The sequence below is a fragment of the Coccinella septempunctata genome, chromosome X, assembly GCF_907165205.1.
Source record: "Coccinella septempunctata chromosome X, icCocSept1.1, whole genome shotgun sequence".
Classification (NCBI taxonomy): domain Eukaryota; kingdom Metazoa; phylum Arthropoda; class Insecta; order Coleoptera; family Coccinellidae; genus Coccinella; species Coccinella septempunctata.
Window position 1 is genome coordinate 11,920,638 of NC_058198.1, and position 18,487 is coordinate 11,939,124.

Sequence of the window (18,487 nt, forward strand, 5' to 3'; positions counted from 1 at the left end):
TAGTTCTTATGAGCATTGATTTCAGTTTGAAAAAATTGTTTCACATTTTTTTTTTGGTGTAGCAGGGTAAAAATCTGCAAGACAGACGAACACACCCTCTCCTGAGGGGGAACAAGTGTGGGGATTCTCACTCTCCTGAGCTCTAGACCCACTAAAAACACTAAACTGCTTCTTCATAGGTTCCGGGCATTTTGCCTATCAACCAGTTGACTCTTATGGTTTCTGGACTCTCACACGATCATAGTCGTGTTGATACTTGTATGCTGCCTATATCTTTGATAGGTTAAGCTCTTTTTTGGTTAGTTTTTAAATCCTTAACTGATCTCTCGGTCTTCGGTGGTAGGTTCTTGACCTTCTAGCTTCTTCTGTTGGATCGTAGTCGACTAATCTTCGTCGTTCCTCATTTGGATGTTGTTTGGCTTTGTCGAATATCCTTTCCGCCTTTCTCTTCATAAATTTCCATTCCTTGTAGATTTGTTTATTCCTGAAAACCAGGGTACATCCATCGTCATTCTAAGAAGTTTAGTCTCAGTGGCCTGTATTCTCCTGATGTGGGTCTTGGCTGCGAAGCCCCATGCCGCCGATCCATATGTGAGTTGTGGTCGCGCGATAGTTTTAATCATCGTCAACTTGATGTTCTTATTCATATGACTTCTTCTGCCTATGAGTGGATGAAGTCTACTCATTGCGGCTTTTGTTTTATCAACTGCACATTTGATGTGGTTTTTCTATGTTAGTCCTCTGTCAAGCTTCACTCCTTGGTATGTTGCTTCATTTTCCCAATCAACTTCTTCTCCATCAACTTCAAGGTTTTCTTCCATCCTCAATCTTCTCTTTTGCAGTAATATTGCTTGAGTCTTTCTTCTATTTATTTGGATTTTCCATTTGATGCACCATTTGAGTAATTCATCTTTGGCTTCCTACAGTCTCTGGTGTATGATCTCTGGGCGTCGATGTCTGAACGCTATTCCTGTGTCATCTGCGTACAAGGTGAGCATATTTCTAGCATTCTTCGGGATATCATAAACGTATATTACGTAAAGCAGAGGTCCAAGTACCGATCCTTGAGGCACTCCTACTTTCAATTGTCTGGTTTGAGAGGTTGCTCCATCTATCTTCACCTAAAAGTTTCTATTCCTTAGATAGTTCCTTATAATCTTGCAAAGCTTGGTCGAATATCCTGCTTTTTTCATCTTGTAGATTAGGCTTTCGTGCCATACTCAAAAGCCTGTTTGGTCTGCATTCCTTCGGTGACGTATTCTATGAGCCGTAGCAATTGGAGTTCAGTCGAATGTTTTCGTCGAAATCCAAATTGTTCGGGTGGAAGGTGAACTGTACAGAGCAAGCGCAATTTCATTTTTGAGTAGCGAAAATCCATTTGCGCTTGCTCTGTACAGTTCACAACCGTTGTGAACCACTCTACGAACAAGCCTACTGAGACAGTCTGGAAGGTACTGTACTCAAGTATTGTACAATATGATGGTTCAGTCATCTCCTTAATTTCTCGCGGTCGACGTCGCCTTCCAGTGCCGCACTTGAAAAAATTATATCGCATTGGCTTGAAGAAAAGAAACACCTAATTCTCATCTTGAATATTCCATGTATGTGATATGTGGTGGAATGAATTATTTTTGAAATCTCCATGTTTAGTATATTTTCATGAAAACAATTCACGTGAATATTAGTTTGTTTTCAAACTTCTTTCATCCTTTTCATAGAATCAATCCTGTATAACAGGAAAGTTTTTAACCACAAATACGAAAATATTCTATTTCGATCAACTTCTTGTTTTACTGCGGTTCATTCTGTGAATTGAGTTGAGTCGAACTACTGAAATCAGTTTCGATTGAGAAGAATTCCGAACTGAAATAAATAAACGTGAAGGGCATTATTGTAACAATGCTGGGGAAAAATGAGAAATATCTCTCGTATATCGAGGTTCTGAAGGCTCATCAGTCATGAACCATTAAACCGATTAGGTATCAATGCGAAGCGCCTCATCCAATTCTCGTTAGACATTTTCCGTTACAGGCCGTCATTTCTTTCAGTTATGTTATAACATTGGCGAAATAACTCTTTCCATTGATTTCCGGTGCACGTGAATTCCGGAAATCGCAACGACATGGCGAATTAGCCCAATTATTAGATTAGATTACGTCGATGGTCTGCAAATTTACTACGTGATTATTGGATTGATTGACATTGTGTAAGTGAAATGTGCTACCGTGATTTTGGTAATTATCATGAATTCAGTGTGTGATGCAATGTTGACAATCGAATTATTAGGGTCTTAGCTAGATTGGTTCTAATTTTGATGGACTTGCTTACTATGGAATCTGTCCATAAATTACTGCACGTGTCGTGCTGGAGGTATTCTTCATGTGATCGAGGTTTTTGACATATTGAAGTCCATCAATAATTATAAAGGGGGCATAGTGGAGCAGTAACTGGGGCCCATTACAAGGTGTACAGATTAAATGTGTTGGTGAACATGCCTGAAATACATGACCTCTTATCTTATATTGTTCAGGAAGTTCAAAAAATTGCTTTAAACAACTAATAACCGTAATGAATTAAGATTTACTGTCCTCAATTTGAATTTTAATCATCTGCCGCTTATAAAGAGTAAGTACAAAGTAATACACAAAATTCTTATCTATTCACTATTTTGTAGGAACATGTTCGAATATTTATCCACTATATATCTGAAGTTGAGGAGTTTGTCAAGCACACTCTACGAGGGTTGGCGAGTAGTTGGGTTTCTCTGAAGGACACCCCTGAATTTTGTGAGAGAAGTAGATAAACCTTTTGTAGCTGAGGATGGTTAGGTCATTGATGGTTTTTATCAACCATTTTTCTCATAGGAATGAATAATTTAAACTTATTGAATACGAATTTCTATTTTTTCATGTATCTTGAAGTCCATGACATTCACTTCAGTTGCACAAAATATAAAGTTGAGGGTGGTTACGAAGGAATTCATTTGGTAACCGATTCTTTTTCGAGATGGGTTACAAATTTCAAAATTATTTAGTAGGAATATAAAATTCAGCACCCTTCTCGTTTTTCTTTTTTTTTTGTTTTCAGGTCATTCTCACTTCCTGAACCATCCTGGTAGAAAGAAGGGGGAAGCAGTTTTTGGATTTTTTTCTATGATAATTTCACCTTATTCTTCACACAAATTCATTATCGTTACACTTATACGGGCAGACAGAGAGATGTTCTGAGGTTTTTATCTCTGTTTTCATGTATTATTATTATTATTATCATTATTTGAACAGGGGTTGTTGCGGGTCGATTAGCCTTTCGGGAACTGCGACCATGTAGATCTTTTGTTCTTTACTCTACTCATTCATAGGAAACTAAGGAGGTCGTCAATGGTGTTGATAAAACCGACAACGTCCTTAGGGGCCTTGGCCGTTACCTTGTGAGTATCCATTACCGGTTTCTCCATACGAGTGGTTCTTAAGTCTACCAGCTCTGGACACTGGCATACCATGTGTTCTGCTGTTTCTGCTTCTGATCCACACAGCCTACTAATCTCATCTGCTGACTTTCCCATACGGTACAAATGATATTTGTACTGACAGTGCCCTATCAGCAGTCCCACCACCACCTGAAGCTCAGCTTGTGACAGCTTTAGCAGTTTTCTGGTGTATGTTACCTTGATTCTCTTTTTGTTCATCGGCTTTCTCATTTTCTTTAACACCACAATGCCCTGGTACCCATAGTAGACTCACTCTGTTGTCTCTGGCCAGTTGCTTTATGGTATTATGGCACTCCCATGACAGTAGAGATCTCTGACAGCGTGATTCTAGGGACCTCAGCGTAGCCTGGCTGTCCGTGGTGATATTGATATGCGCCCCTTTGAGGTTCATTTTAAGACACTCCTGAGCGCATACGTAAACAGCCAGTGTCTCGGTCTCTAAAATAGAGGGTTCACTTCCCAGGGCTTTAGAAATCTTTAGCTTAGGTCCATATACGTCAATGCCGGTGCCTTTTTCTGATTTTGATCCATCAGTTAACCACGTGGATGACTTTTTTACAAACGATTTACGAAACTCATTGCACTAGGACAGTCAGCTATGACTGTTTGAAAGGGCGTTTCGAAATCGAAGATGATTGGAATAACATCTGATGTTTTTGCCAAGAGGTTTCAGTCCAGTTGATTCAATATCCTCATATGTCCAACCCAGTTTCCGGGTAGCAGATCCTCGTTAAGGGATATTCTTATTGCTTCTAGCAAGCTACATTTCCTCACATGTAGGTGTAGGGGAGGCAGATCTAGTATGGCCTCAAGCGCTGTTGAAGAAGCTGTGTGCATAGCTCCCGTAAGACCAACACAGGCCAGCCTCTTCGGTTTTTGTCCACCATGCTGAAGACGAATACGTGATAATAGGACGTACTACCGCTGCGTATAGCTACAGTACCATTTTCGGTTTCATGCCGAGACTGCAGGAAGCCATAGATGAATTACTCAAATGGTGCATCAAATGGAAAATCCAAATCAATTGAAGAAAGACTCAAGCAATATTACTGCAAAAGGAAAGATTGAGGATGGAAGAAAACTTTGAAGTGGATGGAGAAGAGGTTGAATGGGAAAATGAAGCAACATAGCTAGGAGTGAAGCTTGACAGAGGACTAACATGGAAAAACCACATCAAATGTGCAGTCCATGAAACAAAAGCCGCAATGAGTAGACTTTATCCACTCATAGGGAGAAGAAGTCATATGAATAAGAACATCAAGTTGACTATGATCAAAACTATCGCGCGACCACAACTCACATATGGATCGGTGACATGGGGCTTCGCAGCCAAGACCCACATCAAGAGAATACAAGCCACTGAGAATAAACTCCTTAGAATGGCAATGGATGTACCCTGGTTTGTTAGGAACAAACAAATCTACAAGGACTTGGAATGGGAATTTATGAAGAGAAAGGCGGAAAGGATATTCGACAAAGCCAAACAACATCCAAATGAGGAACTACCAAGATTAGTCTACTACAATCCAACAGAAGAAGCTAGAAGGTCAAGAACCTACCACCGAAGACCGAGAGAGAGATCAGAAGGATTTATAGTAACCAACGAAGAGCTTAACCTATAAAAGATATAGGCAGCATACAACTATCAACACGACTATGATCGTGTGAGAGTCCAGAAACCATAAGAGTTAACTTATGCCTACAACAATAGGCAAAATTCCCGGAACCTATGGAGAATATTTCCGCTTTTGAAACAGATTTCCATGTATCAATTATTCATCTTAGGTTTATATTTAACAAGAAAGTAATTCTTCTTCCAATACGTCGAAAAACGAGGTGTAATTAATCGGAATAAAAAAGTTATGACTGACTTCAAGTCTAAAAATCATTCCCTCATATTGTCCCTCGTCCCCAGTTAATGGCTGAAACTTAATTTTTTCATCAGATTCATCAATTCTTCAAAGTTATATTTGAATATTACTTAAATGTTGATATCGTAATGTTCTTTATATTTCAAGATTAATTTTAAGCCACGACAAAGATATAAATAATAATAGTCCCTCAAAATAGAATAATTCCCTCACCTTGTTAGAGATTCGATTTGTGGTCATACTGAAAGGCTTATATGAAGGCAAATTTTAGTTTTTCAAATATGTCAAAACACGAATTATGGTGTTATGGTCATTTTTGTTCAACTTCAACGCGGTTTTGTGCAACAGTGTATTCAATTACAATTACTTCGATATTACATTTCTGCACATCATTCCCTCACTGGACGTTAATAAAAGATAAGGTTATTATGAATGAAACTTACGTTCTTTTTTAATGCGAGTTGAAGGGTAGTATTTATGGTTCATCATTATGAACCATAACCTGGCTCAAGGTCTGATTATGTATCCATGGTATCTTAGCTTTCGTGTGAATTCGTCATTCCTTCACTATTTTAAAAATGAGCATAGGACAATTATGTGAGGGAATTATTTATAAACCATAATCAATGCTCCAATGAAATGATTGACCTTTGCGGGAAGTTTGCAACTTTTTTCATATACACTCGCAAAAGTTTACTATCAAGAAGAGTTTAACCCCAAAACAGGTGGCGCATTTCATTAATCGAGATAACAAAGTCGCAGCTGGAGATTCTGAATATTTTCACTTTCACGATCTTCCACCGCCAATTGTTACGTCTTAAAGCGATTCAACAAGGAATAGCACATATTCATTACGCATTTGGATGTTAACATCTGCACGGCATTAATTCCATTTGCTCTCTTGGGGGGGCTGCGACAATTAAGCGTCCTATGAAACATAGGACGAGGAACCTCTCGGGGAAAATTCACGTAGATACACCTTCTGAACTCTATATACTTTGTGTGAATGAAGCAGAGTTTTATGTTAATATTTGTTTTCTCTCCATATTTCTGGGATAAAAGGTTTCTGCAGTGAGCATACAACGGCGGAATGAGATTATTTTTTGATGTTGCCAGGATTTGGGAGGAAGTGTTGAAACAAAAATATCAGAATGTTAACTATGTTGAGATTTTGTCTTCACTGAAGTAACATTTCGACGTGTGTTTGCTGTATACAGCAGGTGTTACTCTTCTTTGAAAATAATACTGTTGAGAAGATCCGCGTCAAAAACCTCCAATAATAAGGATGAAGAATTTATTTGCTTCATTTTTCAAAAGTGTTTATGAACATAAAATATCATAATGATATCCGTAGTAATAATCTATTAAACTCAGTTGAATTCACCTCACAAATGGTTTTGAATAAGTTTCTCTGGATTCTGGATGCTAATAAAAGAGCAGGCTGTGGTTCCAGCTTGTGTTATAGATTGTCGATCATTTAAATTCTCAAAGTGAATGAGCTATGAAGGTTGGTGGGGATGGCACAGGGTGCAACAAAAATCCTTCAAAAATGCAAAAAAAATTGGTGAAAGTGAAAAAAAAAATTGACCTGTTTAAGGATTTTGTTGCCAAATATTTTTCTTCTGAGAAAATGAATCTGTTCCATAATTTTGACGCGCACTATAAAGTTAATGCATATAACAGATCGTTAGGATTCTTTTGCAGGACATGTAAAGATTTCGATGATGAATCTGGCATTAAAGCGGCTTACTATTCTTTAGTTCATAGTAAACTGAAGTTTGCCAGCGTTGTATGGACTCTCCTGTATAATTGTAATAGATTGAGATTGGGAAGAGTGCAGAATAGGTTTTTGAGGTTTCTTCATTTGAAATTGACCAGAATTTATGTCACTGTAGGTATTTATATAATTCGATCTCTCTATCATTTGCAGACACTGGGGCAGCGAAGAATTTTAGCGAAACTCGTATACAAGATCATAACGAACTGTTACGACTGTTCTGAGCTTTTATCACTGGTTGATCTTCATATACCTAAGAGGTATAACAAAAGCAGACAGTTATTGGCTGCTCCGAATTTTCAAACTTATGTTAGCAAAAACTGTCCCATTGCAAGGTTTTGTGAACTCTTCAATAAATATTATGTTGATTTGGATCCATTTTCTGTTTCATTGTTTTCATTCAAAAATAAAGACAATAATATTTTCATTTGATCAATTATGTTTTATGATAATAAGTAGGTAGTTAAGTCTTTATCTGTGCATGATTTATTATTTCGTTGTATCATTTGAAGTAATTTGTGTATATTGTTCTGGGATTCTTTCTTGTTGATGTGATGAAGTTTGAATAAATAAATAAATCATGAGAATGTGAAGTGTACTTGATCAATATTGTAATTATTCATACCCATTTGATTTAAATTTGGAATCATTTAAGCGGATTATTAGAGGAATTTTAGTCAAGTCGTTATTTTGTTGTTTCATGTTATGTTGCTACTTATGTACAGGGTGGGCAAAATTGGTGATACCTGAACTACAACTTTTTTACCCAAAGAGATAGAGGAAAATGAATATGGCATTCGTTTCGTCTTTTTTCGAGAAACTAATAATGCCATCAACTGCATTCCTCTATCTTCTTTTGTTTTCGAGTTATAGGCCAAAATTGAAATTTGGGTGATTTGAACTTTGGTCATTATCTCTGTTCCTGTTTGTGCTAGGATGTTGAAATAAAAACATTATACAGACACTTGTTCGATAGCAATGCAGTGGCGTACTATGATTTTTTCCAACAGCTATATTTGCTGAGCTATAACATGAAGTTGTGTTTTTTCTTATGGAAACAGTCGTATAAAATGACCTAGAAAGAATCGCCATTTTTTTTTCGTTTCAGAAATATATCATACATCATACATCGCCCTCAGATTCGTTCAGATATTATGAAAAATATAGTTTGTATGTGAATTTTAAATGATTGAGTATTAAGTAGGCTAAATCACAGAATAATATGTCTCTACGCATGGTAGAGTACTGATTACCATAGGATTGTATACTTTTCTTGGAGTACCTCTGTATGTATTCGGAAACTGAATAAATAAATAAAAAGATTAACTTAAAATCTAGTGTGAATGTCCAACTTTCACTAAACTATACGAAGACAGATTTCAAATAGTTTTCTGGCATATACAAACTAGATAAATGAAACAAGTTCATTGATGAACATTGTTTTAGGTTGAGGAGTGACTGAAAAACCTTTATTGGTTATAAACAAGAGAATCCCTGAAAACCCCTGGCGAATGCTCTCGGAAACCTTGGACAAAATGGGAAGCAGACCCATTAAGCATACTACAAATTCAACTCTTTTGATGAGAATAGAAATGAATATGAGTGAGCCAAAAGTATGCTTGACGATGTGTTTTCGAAGTTTATAAGGTGAAGAATACAACATTTATGATGTGATATATTATTCAGTGAAACGCAGGCAACGCCTGGGTTAAAATAGCTGCATCTGACATAGTCCTGAGGCTAACTCTTACCTTATCCTCGATTTTTACCCATATATTTCGGTTCAGAACTTTGATTTCTCTATCATAATAATATCGCACTGTTGATTTATCTTCCATTATTTTATTTTTGAAGATATTCTCAACAAACTATTATAATAGTTAAGCCAGAGGGGCCACACCCTCAATTCTGCATTAGGGTTCAAACTGCATTACGTAGGGTTCTTTGTACGATAGGAAACCCTCATTTTACAGTTTAATGGTGATATTCTGCTTTCATCTGTAAGCCAATCTGTAACTTTTCATAAGCTCACAGGAATATTGCAATTCTGGACGGTCTTGAGTGGTCTGTAGCTTACAGGAATCCGTAACTATTTACGATAAGTAGTTCAAAATGACACTGTCAATGAGATAGTTACAGAAACATTTCCAGAATTGTATTATTAACGAATCTGTCAACCTGACACTGATAGATCGATAGTATATGCTACTGATTCGTAACTTACGGATGAAAAGCAGAATACAACCATAAATATGAAATAAGGATGGACTTTGTCAAATTGAAGTTCAAATTCAACCTGACCTAATCATTTATGAAATTTCCTATAAACAATAAACGAAAAACCAATTCATATCTTTTCTACTGATATTCCCCTGACCCAAAACTAAATTGGATCATCATTATGCGGGACTTTGGGCCTTAGTTTTCGCAAATCGAAAATGATCGTCTGAAATTCCAAACTCCCCGAAATCTCTGCTGGATATCGATAGTTCGTAGGAAGAGAAATCTGATGACGTTCATGTTCGAACTGGTCGGGAATTAACTCGAAATGACTGAGTGGGGAATTGAGGTGGTGGTTATATCTAATCCGGGAATTACGGCGTTCTTTGTGAATCGCTCCCGAATTTACATGCGGCGCCTGGTAAGGCTTCAGCGAATTTGTTGATCGCACATTAGTATTGATTGGTTTTTCATGTGATACTTTTTATGGCTATTTTTATTGCTCGGGACATTTTATGGCTCTACAATTCTCACTGTGTATTTTTCAATATGCAAATTTGAAGAAATGTCAGTGTAGGAGCCATCAGATAATCTCCAAAATTTTCCTTTGACAAAGTAAACTAAATGACATAGCTATGTTCTTTCATGCAGTATCAGATGGAAGCAAAACTGAGAGGAAACCTCGAACCAGCATAAGCATTAGTTTATCTTCAGTTCAAAGCTTCTTCACGTGGAAAGGAATTCATTTCATAGGAACCTTCACCAACAATAGTTCGAAAGTCGCTTTAAATGCTATAAGGTGAATTATGGGTTCAATTCATCGAAAGTTTGAAGGAAGTTGAAAAAATTATCCATGAAATATTTACGAGGATGTATTGATATCTTGTTAGCCTAGACCTGTTCAATGCATAAAAAAATATTGCGTTACCATAGCAAAGAACAATAAGTCATTAGAAGTGTCAGTGTGAAGTTCGAAGTGGAAAAAGTAAACCAGAGTTACACAATAAATTGAAAGAAAGAAGATGTCCACCGAAATTGTGAAAATCGAAAAATTGGACTATCGAGCCATCATCAAGTAACTGTATTTGAAAGGGGTAAGCAGATTAACGAAGATAAGCTTAATACTCTTGGTGATCAATATCCTTCGTATGCGACCGTGAAAAATTGCAAGCTTCAAAAGAGGTAAATTTTCCATTGAAGATGATGACCGATCGGAAAGGCCAGTTTCTGTGTAAGTCCCCGAAAACATCGATGCAGTTCATGATATGATTTTATCAGACCGTCGAATTGGGCTAAAACAGATATCTGAAGCACTGAATATTTCATACGAACGCGTTCATCATATAGTTCACGTCAATTTGGACATGAGAAAAACTGCTGCGAAATGGATCCCCAAATGTTTGAATGTTGACCAAAAGCGTGCAAGGGTAGAAGCATCGCGTTCGATCTGTGCTCGATTTGAAAATGATGTGGACTTCTTAAACCGAATTGTTAATATGGATGAGACTTGGGTACATTTCTACGATCCAGAAACAAAGCAACAATCGATGGAATGGCGACACTCTGGTTCTCCAAGACCTAAGAAATTTCGTGTCCAAAAATATGCTGGAAAAGTTCTTGCTTCAGTTTCTTGAGATTACCATGGAGCAATCATGTATGATTTTTTGGAAAAGGGTAGAACAATTACCGGAGATTACTATTCGCCATTACTGACCATTCTACGGAAAAAAATTAAAGAGAAAAGACGGGTAAAGCTATCCAAAGGTGATTTGTTTTTACTGGACCACGCGCACACAAATCTCATGTTGCCATGCAAAAAATTCGTGATTTAGGCATTGAATTACTAGAAAATCCCCCTTATTCACCAGATTGGGCTCCATCCGACTATCATCTCTTTCCTCAACTGAAAAAAAGTTTCAAAGGTCGTGAATTTTCTTCCAACGGGAGGTAATGAAAGCTGTGGAGGTCTGGTTTGCAGAGCAAGAAGAAACAGTTTTTTTTTGAAAGGTGTAGAGACGTTGCAGGTTCGTTTTAATAAATGTATCCAATTAAGAGGAGAATATGTTGAGTAATAAAATATTTTGACATTGAAATTTTGTTTGGTTCTATAGTGGGCTAAGAATTATTCAAAATATCCTCGTAGCTATGTTCTTTCATGCAGTATCAGATGAAAGCAAAACTTAGAGACAACCTCGAACCAGCATAAGCATTAGTTTATCTTCAGTTCAAAGCTTCTTCACGTGGAAAGGAATTCATTTCATAAGAACCTTCACCAACAATAGTTCGAAATTCGCTTTAAATGGTATAAGGTGAATTATGGGTTCAATTCATCAAAACTTTCAAGGAAGTTGAAAAAATTATGGATGAAATATTTACAACTCTCGATCTGCATTATTGTATTACTGAGACGTTCAGTGATTAAATTGAAAAGAAAATCAATGAAAACTGAGAATCCGTATTTTTTGTCATTACCGTATTGCTTAGGCGATTATCAATCGATTTGTTCCTGAACTTAAAGAAAACTTTTTCTACCTATTTTGATTCACTTTAAAAGAAAACACTGAAACAAAATTTTTTGAATTTGTTTAATTTTTTCGGTCCTTCGTTTGAGTCAACGGACTTTCGACCTAATCACCATATGGACAGGATACTCGTTAAAGTGAAAAATTGTTTTCTGATTTTCAAATCTAAAAACAAGACACTTGAGCAACGGTCCGTTCTTTTTATAATGACTCTAAGATGATTCTTCTCCAAGTTACCAGCCTGCTAAAAATCACCTGAAACTTTGATATTGTTTTCTGACCCCTACAATTTTTTCCAGTAGTGTATTTCGCTGGTCATACTAGGTTACTGCGAAACGACCAACTTTGTGCGCCATAGTTTAAACAAATACACAAAAGCAGTCGTTGGAACCAAAAACTGTTTCGAATATCTTCGACCTCTTTCCTTTCAAACAAGAGTGCGTCCATTAATTGGTTACATTTCATCAATCATTGTATTCAAATCGAAATTGAGCATTCAAACGAACAAAAAAACAGTTTTAGCAACAAATATGTTTTATGCCACATTTATACAAAAATTAATCGTTCTCAGAGGGCAACAGCTTTAAGAAGTAAAAGAACAATATGATGAAAGCACTTTTTCCTAAACACAAATATAACCTCCACATTTTTCTGAAATATTCCAATGAATAATAATGTTGCCAATTAATTTTTAGTAAACTTTTCGATGCGATGTAATTTTTTCTTACAAATATGTTTATCGATATTTGTTACTGAAAAAACGGTCAACAAGTTTTCCTCGATCGTTCACGAGAGGTAATATTTCTGGTGATAAATACACAGACGAATATGATGGTAGTATGTTATTTTCGAAAATGATTTTCGATTAGTTCTTGTAAGTTCCGCATCACAGGACCAACTGCATATGAGTTAGAAACTATATACATATCCTATATCAATTTATCAAGTTGTTTGAAACTTGGATAATTTCTTTATGAAATGCACCTGCATGTAATTAATGCACCCTTAAATTAATTAAAGTAATCACTACGCGGTACCGAAGTTGCAAGAAAGCGAAGCAGGAAGTTCAAATTTGAGTAATGAATATGTGAATAAATATACCGAGAATATAAGGTCAATACTCGTGGTTAAAATATGAGGAGATAAAGAGGTACTGACGTGGTCACCCATCAAGGTAATGAATTGGCAAAGTTCTGCTCGACACTCAGAAAATATAGTTTTACATTATTTTCATAAATTGAGATCAGATCAGATTGAGAACTAGTACTTACACTGCTATTACATTCTGAGTGTTCTTGACATTAAGCGGATATTTCTTGTGAGAAAACTGATCTTATTGCTGATCCCTCGAAGAAATTTCTTGGTTTTGTTATTCTAAATTGTATTAGAATAGGTTGTGAATGCGAACAAACAGAGCAAATATCTCTCTCATATTTTAGTCTCATCGTGATACATAAAAAGTGATTTCCAATCCTATTTTGATTTTTCTCTCCCAATATATGACACAATAAAAAAAATATAATTTTTTGTAGAAATTTTCTACAAACAACTGTCTGAAGTAATGCGAAAGCTCTTAAGCTTTCTGAACAAAAATTAGAGGGGCTAATCTATATGATCTATTGTTTGATTGAAGCCACTTTACCTAAGAAGTTGTTTTAATATTATTTATATTGGGAACAATTTAAATCAACGAAATTTGTTGGGAAGTTAACACTTATTGGATATCACTCAATCATATATTTTTTTCTCCTAATGTTATCACGAAGGGGTAAAAAATTAATCCCCCATAATATTCTGCATATAAGGACGTTTTGGCCTTTTTGTAATATGTATTTGTTTCATTTTATGAATAATTATTGGGCGAAACATACTTTCAAAAAAAGGAGTCTGTATGTAAGTATATCCAAATGAAGAAATACACATTTCAATGAAATATTTCAATTAGATTGAATTTATTTTTGATTGAGTGATTCAAAATAAATAATTAATAATTAAAATATTCACGAAAGAGTGTTTCGTGAATATTTTAATTCAAATGCTTTTTGCACAAACATTTTTTTCATGAATTTCCTAAAAACTAAAAGTATGTATTAGTTTATTTGTTCTGAGAAACAAAAATTATTTGAACTATGAAGAATAAAAATTCATAGCATCTATTGAAAAATTCATTGTGTGAACATCATTTTCTAGTTTTCCTCATGAACGAAATTTTTCAAACAAAGAAAATTTTCCACATAGTGGTTGAGTTGAGGAGTCAAAAAAAAATAAGCACTGAGTTGAAAATTCGAATTTTTTTTTCAACTGTAACTCGTGACAAATACATAAACATATATCAAATTAAATTAACTGAAATATTTATATTTCTCTCCGAAAAAATTTTGCTAGTGTAAAACGGAAGTAAATATTTTTTCTGCAGAAAAGTGTTATAGTTTTGCATTTTTATAAATCTGACGATATGTTGAAAAGTGATAAGTAATTCTATAACTATCTACAACTTTTAGAATCAATTTTTTTTCATAGGTCTGAGGTAGACGGAAATAGTGAATATCATAATTCACCACACCCCTTCTATCCTTTGGATTTTTATATTTTTCCATTTTATCTATTATGTTTGACCTTGGACCGGAAGCCCTTCGAAACACAAGAAATTTGAACAATGTAAATGTTTGTCATTGGAAATAAGTTAACAGGAATTATTTTATTTGAAAACCTACAATTTTTCCTCCAACTTGAAAAAAGTAAAGAGATGAAGTAGTAAGGAAGAGAGCTTACAACAGATAATTGAATGATGAGAAGCGCTGAGTTTTTGTCGGAGTACCTCTTCTTCGAATCTTTCGCAGAATTAGAGTACAAAGAGATCTTGAAACAAACATAGAAAAATGTGAAGTAGAGCGAAGAAGCTACTTTCAAAGTAAAATTTTTCACGATAAAAAAAACTGACCGAAATCGTAATGGAGTGGGCTTATCTTAGAATGTTTGAAAGCTATGCGATTAAAAAATAATTATTTTTTCATCAGCGAAAATGTTGTGTGCCCGTCTGTCAAAATTGCCATTCGAAAAAGTTTCACCATTACTCCAAAAAAAAAAAAATCAATTTTTCGACTCATTTCCATATATAACTGAACACCCTGGAAATGCTGAATGTATTTAGTCCCGATGATACGATATGTCAGTTAGTCGGTATGCAAATTGAATTGTGATATATGTTCCACTAGATTCAATTACGAATGAGATAGATGGAAAAAATAACGACCAAATGAATGCGCACCTGAAATTCGAAGCAGAAATATTTTTTGATGTTCAAAGATCACTCCGCCATGTCATTTCGATATTATTAATGACGTTTATCTATTTGAACTCCCAATATATATTTGTGTTTTATAATCATTGAATGTACATGAATCTCCATAAAATGGTCCGTAGAATTCTGTTTATTCGAAGGGCACAGATAAATTCAGGAGAATCGATTTTTTTTTCATACGTTGAATTCCATTGAGGAATGATGCATAAAAACCGCGAAGAAATTAATCATTGAGAACTTATATGAACTCTTGATCTTTCAATTCGATATTTCACTCATTCACTTGAAAATGAAATTATATTTATATTTGATCGTTTGTATATATCCTTCGAAATCGCACAAAATAAGATCACAAGTGTATTCATTCTGTTCAATGGCAAAATCAATTGGTGCCATGAAAAAACAATGAAACACGCTGATGTGAGTCAGGATTGTAAATTTTAAGGTTGTACTGCGACCTTAAGATCTATTGTGCCCCAACCAGAACTGCTTTCACCACCATGTCCTAATGAGTCCTAATGAACTCCAGTATCTGGGATGGCTTCAAAGCTTACTTCTACGCTCCTACAAGTTCCTCGTCCAAACTAGTTTTGGCGTTGGCTTGCAATGACGAGGCATTCCGTCACCATGTGATTTGAACCTTTTTCCTCCTCCCCAAATATGCTTCCTGTGGCGGCAATGCCCTATCCTGACAGGTACACCTCCTACAGTCCCTAATGGATTCCTTAATTCATTGAGGAGGTGTAGCATATTCTGGCATAGATCCAGATACTTCTCACGTCTTGTCTTACAGTGTTAATGGTGAGTTTATGCAGAGCTACTAAGAACTAATGCCTAGGGAAAGAACCAATATAATTTGCACATGCTTATAAGATTGGTTTCTTTCTTAGGTATTAGTTCTAAGTAACTCTGCCTAAACTCTATTTAATTTCCAAAGAACTTTCCTTGGAAGTTTCCGCTAGAGTGCTCCTCTTTCAGTTTTTCCTTCTCGTTAAACTCTTTCTTGTAGGTACAACAATTTTTATCAATAATTGTGACCGAAATTATTCGTGAGTTTTTGAATTCATCCTCAATTGTTCAAACATCGGCGTTTCCCAAAGCAAGTTTATTCTGTCAAAGCGCAGGAATTATAAAAATTTCATTAAAAATTGTTAGAGTTAAAGGATCCAGCCACAAGGAGGTTTCTCTACGCTTTTCCATGGTGTTCTGATAATTCAAATATTTTTGAAAATATATTTATTTCAAAGTGAGATCATTGTATGGGGGATTTTTGGTGAAAACACATTTGTACCATGTAATACAAAGGACCCTTTGAAATATGGTGCCTCCTCAAACATACATACACACTTCAAATTTCGAAAGAAGAGGTCCAAAGACTTTCGTTTTAGGTTCATGGTTCGAGCGCGACACTCTTATATGAATTTTGAATAGCTACTTACATATTCAACATTCTGCAAATTGTGAATTCTCATGCAACAAACAAATGAGTGACGCGGCGTAGTTTTTTCGCAGAAATTTTGATTGGTATTTTCCGACGAATAAGGGAGAGTTACATTTCTTGTTCGTTTTTTGAAAAAATTCTGCGAAAATAAAAAATTCAAAAACATAATTTTGAAAGAGAAAATTACAGATATTTCAGTTCAATAGACCTTTAACGGAAGACCATATTACTGGCTATAATATGGTCAGAACTTTGAAAAATGAAAATTTCGTATATAGGCAAAAATTAATTTCCTAAGAGTCACTTTGAGAGTTCTGAGTAGCACTGAGTAGGACGAAAGATTTGTTTCTCGAATATCTGCAGACATTCGAAAATTGGAGTTGATGAAGTGAAAAGATTTATTTCTTCCATTAAAACCTTTCACGAATGTTGTAGAACTCGCCGAGTGCTACTCAGAACTCTGACTCATTCATTCATTCATTCATTCATTCATTGCTGTATCCCGTTACCAGGAATAAATCTAGAAAAAGACGAAAAAAACAGATTCATAATATATTAGGGCTAATTGCGACTGTGTGCCCTCCTGCAAACTTTTGTTTTTTTTTAGATAAAAATCCATAATAAACTCTAAACAGAATTCTAGAATAACTTTCTTTTGCCTTTTCAGTAGAATCTACGATTTTCCGAATCTATTGAAAATTCATAACATAACATTCGTAAGTTAAGTAAAAATGTTGTCTTTTCACTTTCAGATAGGGTTATTTATCGAATAAATCTGTCATTGAAACTTAATAATAAGAGTTTATTTGTCATAGATCGAATGTCGGTACGTCATTATTGGCTAAATTTTTTAAATTCTTGATGTATGGTTATTCTTTGTGTGAGTTTCACGAGATATTTGCTTTCTAGTTGGAATTATGACAATTTCTACAATGCGGTGTCTTATTTTACATTAATGAGTGAAAAGTAGTATACCGTGCTTTCATAGAATTGTTATTCGTCAAATAATTTCATCTGAAAGCACCGAAATAAGGTATCCTTCAGATAGGAAATTATTTGACAGATACTTATTCACATTGAATAAAATTTATTCGAAGGTGAAAGTACCGGGCCTTAATCGGAGTTAGAAATATTGGGAAATATATATTTGCCGGTGACAAAAGCATTATTGAAGCAGTTCACTATGGGTGATCAAATCATTGCTCTCACCTTTCCTTTTATTGCTCACTGCAACTTCAGCAACGAATTTTTTCTATTTCATTTCAATGGTTCTAGTAAATTTTATTTTTGATAGAAAGTTCTTGAAGTTATTATTATAGTGTTATACAGGATGTATTCTGAATATTCACAGATACTTAAATCAAAACTTTCGTTTCTGGTTTTATCACTTATGTTTCAAATCTGTTTTGCGTTCGAAGTCGACCTGAGCACAAGTTTCGCATTAATTCCTTGTAAAGTTCGATGTTAAAATTATTTTAACTCAACTGAAAGCTGTAGAATTGTTTTCTCAACACTGAGATATATATTTCTAGGGAGTGGAATGTATTTAATATCATGGTTGGTCATAATAAATTTCGTAGAGGGCTATAATATTTTCTTAGGTTTACTTACATTCAACGTCGACGATTATACGTTTGCTTACAGATGGTGGAACACCGTTTGTGGCTATGCAGAGGTAGGCTCCCATTTCTGTTCTGCTGATGCGTGTAAGATTTAGTTTCTCCCCGTCGTAGACATTCACTGAAATATGATGCCGAATTAGTATGGTCATAATCTGAGGTGAAGGAAGATGGCAGGGTGGTGGCGCTTGAAGAAAATCAATGTTACACCAAGTGCGAATTATACAGGATGGAGCAGTAGCGGACTAA

The 18,487-nt window shown here is 35.3% G+C and overlaps 1 protein-coding gene across 3 annotated transcripts in view; it reads right to left on the bottom strand.

The window, feature by feature from the left end:
- LOC123321652 (lachesin) overlaps positions 1-18,487 on the bottom strand; it is a 437,549-nt gene that overhangs the window by 109,933 nt on the left and 309,129 nt on the right. For all 3 annotated transcript variants that reach the window (XM_044909375.1, XM_044909374.1, XM_044909373.1), the window contains exon 5: positions 18,231-18,359. In XM_044909375.1, coding sequence (XP_044765310.1) covers positions 18,231-18,359 — 129 coding nt within the window. The remainder of the gene's footprint in view (positions 1-18,230; positions 18,360-18,487) is intronic.